The following is a 12,007-nucleotide window of genomic DNA, read 5'->3' as shown; positions in this document are numbered from 1 at the left end:
GAATAGCAGGACTATTTTATGTATGCTCAGCTCACTGCCCATGCATGGCAGGATTGGGGCTAGCTTCTTATTATTATTTAACTCTCTCGAGTTCATATGAATGGAAAATTGAACAAATTGATCCACTGATTAATCACGATGAATTCGAGAGTTAAGGCTGAACATGGAGTTTCCTTTAAATGTGTTATATAACAGTTTATAATTACAACATTTCAATAGCTTGTTATATATCCTGTACAGACAGTTTTTACACATCTATGAATCAGTGATGACAATAGCAATTTCTCGGTCAATCGATCAAACAAAAGTAAAGTGTAAAAATAACAGGAACATAGTTTTATATTCGTATTATGAGAGAGAGAGAGAGAGAGAGAGAGAGAGAGAGAGAGAGAGAGAGAGAGAGAGAGAGAGAGAGAGAGAGAGAGAGAGAGAGATTAAAAAGGCAATAAGTAGGCTTCAACAGAGAAAAAATATCCAGACCCATTTGTCCCTCCCCTTTCCCTTCAACCATCAACTAACTCATCAAAGAACACCACTGGTCTTCTGTGTCAATTGTGACATCTGGTGCCATTCTATGTGGTCGACGTCATAAAAATGGGACTGTCGCCGTCACCAAATTTCACGACAATAAGCAAAGGTGTCAAAATATGACATAAGACCTAATGGTGATTTTGAGGAAAATGTTTGACACAGCAAATTCAGCGGAAAATTTCTGAGAAATTCTCTAAATCCCGGAATTCGCGGAAGATTATCATCACTGATCAATAGAAAAAATACAGTGCAACTTCTGGATAACAACAACCCCTAGATAGCGACATTGACCTCTGGTCCCAAATTTTTTGCTACATATCAATAGTAATAAAACCCCCCAAATAGCGACATACATTTCAGTAAAACCCCTGTTTAGCGACATCCTTATAACAACAAACTGCAGTCGAAACCGATGCTTGATACCTGACCATCGTCATCTCGCACTCTTAAACAATAACCCCCCCCCCCCCTCAAATGAGATCAAAACAATGACAATACACATTGGAGAGTGAAAGCGTAACTGGTATGCCCTTTGTAAGCAGGAGAAATACACATTCTAACGTCGTTAGGACGTGTCTTCTCTCAGGCACTGGTCTGCACATTGCACTGTATGTATTCACGGGTCTCATCACGCCCCCTTTTTCTGCCATCTTGAAACCCCGGAATAACGACATGTTTCCCAGTCCCGGGCAATGTCGTTATCCAGGAGTTGCACTGTATATCAATAGGGCATTGTAAAGTCAAAAAATAACTGTTATGGACTACTGCCAGTAATGAAAACTGTTCATAATTGAATAAATCATAAATGTACAAATTCATAGCATAAATTTTTTTTTAAATAAAAAAATTAATAAATAAATAATAATAACAATAATAATAATAATAATAATAATAATAATAATAATAATAATAATAATAATAATAATAATAATAATAATAACAATAATAATCCCACGTAAGTCTAAGAGAAATTAGTGCTCTATCAAACAGGATTTTTAATTGTATCAAATAACATGCATTTTTGTCAGAAAAAAAACCCCAATAAATAAATAAAATTTATAGACTATTGCAGATATTGAAAACTGTTGACGATGAAAAATCATTACTGATCTCTGTTACAGTAACAGAGATCTTAGTAGTATGATCGGTGCAAGGACAAGTAACTATGCCTGTATGGATTTTTTAAAAAAATGAATTCAATATCTAATAATTAACCTTTGTGCAAATGAACGTATGTCAAAAAGATAAAATGCATGTCATACGTATATAAAGAAGAGGTGTGATACTGATGACTGAACTTATTCCATCTCTGGCCTGTGAAACGGTGGCAAACATGTGGATTATCTCTTTTCAATTCAGCGTTGATTATAACAGTATTCTGGCTGACAGTGACAGTGAGACCGAATCTGAGAATATAGAATGGTGAATTGTTATGGGAAAAATTGGCAAAATTAATTGTAAATGAACTAGAAAGATTATTTTAAGAAAAACTGCTGGTATTCTCTTCTCTAAATTCACTTAACTATATATACACTCATCTTGTAAAATCCCACTTCACAAACTAAAAAGCTACTCGCAAGTAACAGAATATTTTCTATTAAAATAAACCCCATCCCTGAGTATTTACAAAGCAACATAATTTAAATCTAATTGCCTGCAATCAAGACAATCTGTAACTGTAACATATTCATAGTGGTTCAGACACATAGAAAACTAAATGCTGACATTAAATTGGTCATAAAACCGCATACCTTTTAAGAAAACAATTAATTCAGCCAGATTTACAACTTACCTTGATTGAGGTGATACAAGTCAAATTAATGTCATTCAATACGTTTTTTGTTTTTTTTTGCACAGTCTCTGATTCCAATTTATTAAACTGTTTAATGTTTATGGGTTGCCAATTCAGAAGGCAAAAATTTAATGAACTACTTTTACACAAAACATTGACCGACCCTTGTTTGAGTGCTGAACATTGTCATTATGTACTTACTTTTTTCAGTTTAACAGGTGATAGGAAAATATACTGAGGGTTTATAGCGTACTGAATTCCTTAAATATAAGGAAAATAGGCAACCTTGGTTTAATAATGCTTGCAACAGCTTTAGGTCATTTCAGCGTCAAGGTCCAGGGTGCATTGTAATGAAATGAAATGGGCAATAATAGAATGCTAAAGAAACCAACCTTGAAGAAATGTGAGAAATGTCAACTACCAGTAAGATGGATGGATGGCTCAGTATCCGTGCAATGCTATAGTGTTGTTGCGAAACATTCTTGAAATTCCTATATCACCCACAAAAACTTTTTTTTTACAAAAAAAAGAAGAAATAATTACAATTATAGTGGTTAATGTTTTACTTTGTTGCTTTATTTTAAAAAATCATTTCATGGCTGTGAATGAAGTAAAACATTCTATCAAAATGCATAACGATATTACTTTTAATAAATTGAATGGCTGTTGTTGATATGTCTTAAAATTAAAATCCTAATCAAACAAAAAAGAGTGGAAGATAATTGCTGGTGTTCAATTAAGGATACAGAAACTGATATAATCTAAAGGTCCATTACAGGGACCTAAGTACAAGACTATGACGGAATGCTTCATATTGAATAATGTAAACTTTGAAATTTGAGATTAAATGGGGTTTTTTCGTTGGCTCTTTTTTCTTTTTTTTTTTTTTTTTTTTTGGGGGGGGGGGGGGGGGCACCAAAATGACAGTCAATGTCTTAACTTTAACTCTAAATAAATGACATTTATCCCTTAGGATTATTTTGGTCTTCAATATAGGTGTGCAGGTGGTAGATTTGCCAAAACAAATTGGATAAGTCGAGGTTGTTAAAAAATGATGTGACATCACAAAATGTATTCTATAGGAAAATATTGAACTATTAGATCGTATCCACAATCTGTCGAAGGTTAATATGTTAGAAATCCAAATAGCTGATGTTGCTCACCTTGGAGAAATACATTTAAGATGGGGAATCTCTTTCAGGTGATGAGAGTTGTGTGTAACTCAAGCTCACCACTTGTTATTTGTATCCACCTGGTGTGTAACTCAAAACTAAGCACTTTTTATTGTGTGGCATCTGCTAAATCAAGTCAATCACCAGTCTTTTAGCAGTTTTACACTCTGCCTGCAGGTTTAGTTTGACCAAGTAGAAAAGATTTTTTACAAATAACAGTCTATCTTTAACTCTAACACATCAGTCAATTTTCCTCAACTTGCTCTTGCCATAAAGCATCATTGACAGATTGTATCACTAATATATTCAATAATTCCTTGTCATGCATAAAAATGCATCGAATCACTTTGTGAGGTATTTGAAAGCCTGATACCAAGCATTGATTTTGTTTCGGTTGTTTATTAAATATATTTATTTGATTTTTTTGGAGTTTTTTTTTTTTGGAGGGGGGGGGGGGGGGGGGGGGGGGGGGGGGGGCGGGGGGTTATGAAATCCCTTTGCTTTGCTTTAAAAAAAAAGTTTTAACTGAATCCTTTACCACTATTAAGTAAGGACAAATTTAAATATTTCCATAATGCTAAGACTGGTTTTGTCTGACAGTTATTCAATAAATTTGCCTTTTGTTTGACAATTTGTGTTAACATCCTTTTTTTTTCCATTGTTTATATTAGTCCTTTCTCATTTTTGATTTCAGGTGAAATGCCATAATGTTGAATATCACTTGGTTAAAAATCATCTTGTGATGGTTCTTTCTTGATTTTGAAATCAGGCAAAATGTGGTAATGTTGAAAGCCTCTTGGGGAAATATTATCTCGTTGTGACAGTGCATTCTCATTTATGGTTTCAGGTAAAATGTCATTATGTTGAAAACCACTTTGGGAAATATCATCTTGTTGTGACAGTGATCTCTCACTTATAGTTTCAGGTAAAATGTGATAATGTTGAAAATCACTTAGGGAAATATCGCCTCGTGACAGTTCTCTACTTCTTTTCAGGCGATATCTAGCTCTATTCAAAGCACTCTTTTTTTCTCTTTTTAATTTTACCAATCTCTTTTTATGGCGTCTGACTTTCTTCAGCAAATCTCTATTTCGAATATTAACTTCTTCCAGCTTTCTCTTGAACTCCTCATTTTCTGCTTCCAGCATCCCAGTCTTGCTCACAAGTCTTGTATTCTCTTTTGAAAGCCTCAAATTATTGACTCTCAACATCATTCGCATAGTTGCAAGTCTACTCTCCCTTCTTTTCACATTTTCCTTATTGTAGTAACCTTTCAACTCAATACAGGTCTCTTTTAATTTTCCCATCTTTTTTGTTAGGGAATCAATACATTTATTCTTCACCGCAACCTCAAATGCAGCTGTGATTAATCCCCTGCTTGTTTCGTCAAAGTTTTTATCCAGTGATGGAGGAATCAGACATTGTTCTGCCTTAGGTGGATTATCTAAAATTGATGTTTTTTTCCGGAAAGACTTCTTTGTGGAGGGACATTTTTTCTGAAATAAAAGAAGCGGAGTATCAGGCTTTGAGTTTTTATCCAGTGATGGAGGAATCAGACATTGGTCTGACACAGGTGGATTATCTAAAAATTGATGATTTTTTCTTGAGGGACTTCTTTGTCGAGGGACGTTTTTTCTGAAATAACAGAGGTGGAGTATTGGGCATTGAGTTTTTATCCACTGATGAAGGAATCAGACACTGGTCTGACACAGTTGGATTATCCAAAATTGATGATTTTTTCTTGAGGGACTTCTGTAAGAAGGGACGTTCTTCCGGACATAACAGAGGCGGAGTATCAGGCATTGATGGTTCAGTCGAAGAGGAACAATTGTCCTTCATCATTGTATCAAAGTCAATCATACCTATAAAAAAGGAAGATATGAAGAAAGCTTAGCATTAAAGATTTTTGACAGCCTTTATTTTTTAAAAACTTTTTAAAAGCCAATAGAAAAAAATAATAACATTCATAATTAATAATTGCTAAAAAAAAAAAGAAGAAAATCAGCACTTCCATGCTGTAATCATCAGTTCCAACTTAATTGACGCCCTTATCATGATCTTTATCTTTAGGAAGAACTGTGTACATGGTTGTAGGTAGTGGTGAGACATATTTGGACTCAAACCGCAGAACTTTGAAACCTCCCCTAGTAGAGAATCTGCAACCTAAAGGCCTCTACCAACATGGTTCAGGAGCCGGATCATATATCTCATCTTTGATTTTGTTTGTTTTTAAGGGCTTTACAACGCTTGCAGCTACCTAGGACATATCAGGAAGTAAAATGGGATTATAAAGAAAAAATCTAGAATTACAAGTAACAATTAAAGCACCCAAGAATAGGAAGACAAAAGGAAAACGGTTCAAATAGGGAACAGATGTAGGTAAAGGGCCACGGGACGAAACCATCCCCCCCCCCCCCCCCCCCCCCCCCCCCCCCCCCCCCCCCCCCCCCCCCCCCCCCCCCCCCCCCCCCCCCCCCCCCCCCCCCCCCCCCCCCCCCCCTTGTACACTTTGTGCACCTATTTTGTCTGTAAGAGTGACATCTCAACCACCACCAAAAAAAGTTATAGCCAAAATCGATACTTTTTGGGAGTTATGGCCCCTGAAAGGTCACTCGGTGCCAAAAAAATCACAAGTGTCCTGTTTGTCTTTAACACTGCACATCTCAAAAGTATAAGTACTAGACATATACAATTGGTATCAAAATAAAGCTAATTGAATGTACTTTTGAAAAATATAACAGTATGCTCATTAGCCATATTTCATAACCTTGAAAATTGATGATAAAAGCGGAAAATAGCTAATTTTGACAATTTTTAATACATTTTCTCAGTCCACAAGAAGGCAAAAGGGTCCAGAAGTGGGGTTTTTTTTTTGAAATTATGTTGACTGCAGCATTTTAGCCAACCAGTCTGAAAAATAACCCCAAAAGTATATTTTAGGTGATTTGTGCCATTTATTATTAAAATTTGGTAATTCTAGTATTCACGGATGATAGAATTCTGGACTCGGTAACCTCCACCTATCTCTCCATGGACACTTTGCCTATATATTCTGAAAGAGCAGTATCTTGACCACCACCAAAAAAAAGTTATAGCCCAATATTGATACTCTTTCAGAAGTTATGCTGATTTGAAAACAAAGAGTTGCGGCCCTTAGCAAAAATAGGGGTAGGGTTGCTTAGAACAACTGCTGTGTGAATACTATTCATGTGATATGCATTATTTTTGCATCAAATGTAAGGGAAATGATTGCTGTAACTAGGTGCATTATTTAGAAAGATCAGATTAAAACAATTTTGCCATAAAAGTTCATTTTTCACCCTTTCAGAAATAAAAACGCATCTAACGAAGACTAAATAAAAATAATAGACTCTTGCGACAACTATAAACCTTTAATCTATTATGGGCTCTTTATGAGCCTTACGTTTTTAAAACTTTAGTATTGTGAACAACACCAAAATAAAATTAGAGGCTAAAACCCATACTCATTGGGGAGTTATTGCAATTTCAGAATATATGGTTAAGTCCCTTTGATAAATTAGGGGTGAGGTTGATAAAAATAAAATGGCTGCTCTGTGAATCCCATTTATAAAAAATGCATAATTTTAGCATGAAATATAAGATAATTCATTGTTCTAATTTAGCAAATAGTTTAAAAGAATCAGATTCATACATTTTGTGATAAAAGTGCATTTTAAAAGTGAAACTGTATCAATATGGTAACAGATTTTAAGAAGATAATCGCTAAAATTCTTACACAAAGATTAAATAAGGACATTAGGTCTGCAAGATCAGGCATCTTTAAGTCTTTAAACACTAGTTTCTTTCTTCTCAATAAGGTACAGTCTATAACATTGCCTTTAGATTGTGTACTCTGTGTCCGAATCACTATCTTCTGCACTGTCAGAATCACTGATATCCTCACTGTCCGAATCACGGTCTTCTTCCCTGTCATCACCTTGTCCATCAGATAAACTGTCATTTTCTTCTTCATTATTGATATCACTAGGGACAATATCTGATAATTCATCTGGCAGGAAAGAACCACTGTGCCACTTGATATCTAGGATACCCAAACCATCACTGATCCATCCACTACTGTCAACACTTGGGAGGTTGGGTACTTGAAGTGATGCCCTTCTCCAAATCAAAGTCTGGAAGTTTGCCCTGCTTATATGGAGTACAAGAACATTCCTACATGGAGGCAGCTTAGAAAGGTCTAGACCGCTTCTACATGAAAGAAGGTTTCCTTTGCTGCTGAATGTCTTGCTAACTTTTTCAAATCTTACTTCGTCAACGCTTTTAGTAAAAGCTTTTCCATACAATCGGCAAACAAATGCCTCAAGTTTTAGAATGTCACCTTCTGATACATTTTGTGTCGTTCCAAAACATGAGAATAGCTTGATCAAATCTTCATCTATCAGCAGAAGTTTCAGGGCTTTGACCTTTCCTCTCCCTGCGAAAGAGCTTGTGGTATCACATCCTGTGAAGCATGAAGACCCAATAGGGCATCTCTAAGGGGTTTGGACATAAATCTTACCATCTTGGTTATATTGATCTGGCGTCTATTGTTTCCAGTTCCAGTCTGAAAAATCAATACCTTGTCAATAGCATGACAGTGTGACAGCAGTAAGAGGAAAACATCTGTGTCAGGTGACTTTACAACTATTCTAGCTGTGTGAGACTGTTGGGAGGCATAAAGGCAATGGAGTATAATTCTAGTGTCTGCCTCTGGCTTTTGTTCTCCAGAAATTATAGTTTGATTAAAATTTAGTCATAAAAAAAATGTTGAAATGTTTTTTTTTCAAAAAAATTTTTTAAACAATAGAAAGGTCATCTGAATATTTCATTTATCTATGTCTGTGTTGAATTTAATCAAGATTGAAGGGGTTGACGTATGTTTAATTTTGGACTGCAGCTATTTGGACTCAAGTCTGAATGGTCTCCCATGACTATTCGGACTCAAATTCCAATGCGCATGTGCAATCAACAGATTATTCGAACTCGAACTCGGTCTGAATAATCTCCTGTAGGTTTTTTTTGTTTTTAATACTTTAATTATTGATAGTTACAAAAAAATTAATACAAATAAAAATTAAGATTTTAGTAACTATTAACAGGTAGTCTAAACCCGCTTTATTTGATGAGAAATACAAAATCATTGATCAATTGGAAGTCTAGATAGAAAAGAAAAGAGTTTTAACTCTTCAAAAAGTAACAAAAGTCAGTCAAAGTAACTGTCAACAAATCAGGATGTCCAAATAAAATCAGGCCAAAAATAAATATTCTGATAGTGTGAGTAGGAGTATGAGCTGAACCAGTGTGATATGAGCAAAACAGAATTTCTTTTTTCTATTTCTTTATCATTATCAGTTCCACCTTCTGCCTACTAGCCACATTGTGTCATCTTCCCCTCTGTACGCACACGAATATTGAAGTTTGAGTCAGAATTTCTTTTTTCTATTTCTTTATAATTATCAGTTCCACCTTCTGCCTACTGGCCACATTCTATCATCTTCCCCTCTGTATGCACACGAATATTGAAGTTTGAGTCAGAATTTCTTTTTTCTATTTCTTTATCATTATCAGTTCCACCTTCTGCCTACTAGCCACATTGTGTCATCTTCCCCTCTGTACGCACACGAATATTGAAGTTTGAGTCAGAATTTCTTATTTCTATTTCTTTATAATTATCAGTTCCACCTTCTGCCTACTGGCCACATTCTATCATCTTCCCCTCTGTATGCACACGAATATTGAAGTTTGAGTCTGAATCGCCACGGAGACTATTCAGACTCGAGTCCGAATTACCACTTCGTTAATTTTGGCCGCCAATGACCAACTCTCTTTTCTCCATGATAAGGTTGTAAACCAAGTGCATTCAATTTCATCTCCTGTGCGTGAATAACCAGTGATAGACGCTATAACATTTCTGTAATTTAATCACTACGTGTAACCTAAAACGTTTATATTACTATTCAAATATTTATATCGTGAGAACTGATACTGAAAAATAATAATAATAATAATAATAATAATAATAATAATAATAATAGTAATAATAATAATAATAATAATAGTAATGAAGCATCTACAAACCGCACACTTCCATTCAAGGGTGCTCAGGGCGCTCTATGAAAAAAAAACACCAATAAATAAATAAATAAATAAATTTTTAAAAATACATATAGGATTTCAGTGACAATCAATAGTTGAGCAATGCACAAATTAAACAAAGTGACTATTTCTCCGAATGCTCAGGAAAATAAACGTGATCTCTATTTCTCTGACAATTTCCATTCTCAAGATCTTTTTTTGTTATTTACGAGAGTGTGTAAATGATGAATGTGTATGCATTTTAGGGGGGGGGGGGGGGGGGGGGGGGGGGTTTCTTTTGCCAGTGCTTGGGCACTCTGTCTTTTATTCCCAACTTTCTGTTAGACTTCAATCTATCTTGAGTTTGTGCAATCCTGTCTTTCAGCCACTGTTCCGTCTTAAGACTTTGGCTTTCTTATTTAGGTTTACTTCTATTCTCTCTTTGATAATGCAGCACGAAGTGCAAAAGTGAAAGCGCCATATTATATGGCATATATGGAGTATTCGCGATAGCACAACTTTTTGATAAAATCTGTCATTGTCAACTCTGAGCATTTACTTTTGCATCGACGTCACGTCCGTAACCCATCAGCTACTGGAGGCTAGTCGACCATTCAGAGAAATAGAGTTCAAGTTTATTTTCCTTAGCGTTCTGAGAAATAGAGCCCCGGCCTTAAAATATACAAGGGACTAAAAGGCATGGGGGGGGGGGGGGGGGGGGGGGAGTTCTGTTTTCAGTCAGATTCTACTATAATTTACACGAGACACGAGGGGCTGTTCAGTAGGGGAATCCCCAGTCACAAGTTTTGAGCTTTTTGATTTGCAATAGTAAATTTTGAGTATCAAAATCATCATAACTGTGGAACCGTTCATCCTAGATCTAAAAGTAAGGTCCAAGGTATATATGAAATGGTTTTTAAATTTTAAAGACCTATTTTGTCTATGAAAAAAAAAAAAAATAAATGTTTACTTTTGTCTTTTGTCAATTACAATTTAACACTCAGTTCAGCTGAGATGATGTACCTACAATTGTTTGTAAAATAATGAAAACTTATAAATGTGTTGAGAAAGGGAAAACATTTAAACACACACAAGGGGGAAAAAATTTTTAAACACTCACACTCAGATTTTGGTGCAGCATCACAGGAGGGTTGACTCGGTCCAAGAGCTGTACCAGTAGCATTTGCGGCCCCTTCATCGAAACTTCCTGTCTGTTTTTTCTTTAATTCCTTACTACGAGCTTTGTGAGATAAAATTTCAGCATGTCGAGTCAAAACTGATTTGCCTTTGCCACCATAACTCAACCGCCGATTGCAAATCAAACAATAACAAAATCCAGGCGCCGGAATTTTCCGCATGTAATCGGACAATAAGTTGCCAAGCGAATCTTTCTCTTCCAGCCAAGACCACCTAAACCTGTTTCTAACAGAAGCATCTATAACCATAATATCATCGCAACGATCTACGAAAGTCTCAAACATTTTAAAACTATTTTTTTTTCTTGATCAGTAATCCGGAATAACACGTAAATGACTTTATTTTTCACTTTATGGTCTATCGCAGTCAAGATAAAAACAGAACTAAACTGTCAAGAAACAGGGTTGCCAGATTATTTTTCAACAAAATGCCAGGGGAAGACTCAAAAAATGCCAAAACACTCAAAAAAATGCCAAAGTCTGATGACACCCACCCCCACTAAGAAAACTACTCACTTTTGATAGACAATTTACTATCATATCCTGGTGGCTTGCGTGTTTTCTTGTCTTTTTTTTTTTTTGAATTATACTAAATTTCCTGTTGGGGTAATTTTTTACCTACTGACTACTAAGTGGAGTGAAAGTTAACAGGCGACCATGACGCAAATATACACGAGTTTTGCAGGAGATTCCCAGAAAACTTACGAGGATACTTGTCGAGGGCTGAATTTGAGTGAATATCTGAGGGAGGCAGGGCTAGTTCAGGGTGTGAGTTTTAATAGCAAAGTTTTCCGATGTGAAGAGATTTGTTTTTACGCGTTTAGAAATAATTAAGAAAAGGTGTCATTTGAAGTATAATATAGATAGAATGCGCTTGGCCAAGGAGTTCACAACATTGCCATCCGGAAGTATAACGGACCAACACACAAACTCTGTGTAACCATGAACTTTTATAGTCTGGTTAATACAGTTTAGTGAGAACAACTCACAAACGCGGATGGCAAAAACAATAACAAAGGCCTGAGTGACGTCATCTGCATACTATCTATACAAGAAAAGAAAATGCCAAATGAAAATGCCAAATGCCAAATGATTTTTCTAATGCCAAACGGTTTTCAAAAATGCCAGATTTTTGGAATCTGGCATTTAAAATGCCAAACTGGCAACCCTGTCAAGAAAATAAACTTCTACATGTCTGCCAGTTCAAAAACATATTAAAA

The 12,007-nt window shown here is 35.6% G+C and overlaps 1 protein-coding gene and 1 long non-coding RNA gene across 2 annotated transcripts; both read right to left on the bottom strand.

Moving 5' to 3' along the window:
• Positions 1 to 360: 360 nt before the first annotated feature.
• LOC144973517 (uncharacterized) lies at positions 361 to 3,962 on the bottom strand. The gene is made up of 3 exons (XR_013645566.1): positions 3,487 to 3,962; positions 2,716 to 2,832; positions 361 to 1,937 (listed from the first exon to the last, which is right to left on the bottom strand). It is a non-coding gene; the product is annotated as an uncharacterized LOC144973517 (long non-coding RNA).
• A 1,111-nt stretch (positions 3,963 to 5,073) lies between these two features.
• LOC144973516 (uncharacterized) lies at positions 5,074 to 11,180 on the bottom strand. Its single transcript, XM_078916027.1, has 2 exons — positions 10,712 to 11,180; positions 5,074 to 5,357 (listed from the first exon to the last, which is right to left on the bottom strand). The coding sequence occupies exons 1-2, from the start codon at positions 11,070 to 11,072 to the stop codon at positions 5,074 to 5,076; spliced, it is 645 nt and encodes a 214-aa protein (XP_078772153.1). The 5' UTR covers positions 11,073 to 11,180.
• Between the last annotated feature and the right edge of the window lie 827 nt (positions 11,181 to 12,007).

Source organism: Berghia stephanieae, chromosome 5 (genome assembly GCF_034508935.2).
Source record: "Berghia stephanieae isolate SIO BIC M18660-M18661 chromosome 5, UCSD_Bste_1.3, whole genome shotgun sequence".
Classification (NCBI taxonomy): domain Eukaryota; kingdom Metazoa; phylum Mollusca; class Gastropoda; order Nudibranchia; family Aeolidiidae; genus Berghia; species Berghia stephanieae.
This window is presented reverse-complemented; position numbering and strand designations above follow the sequence as displayed.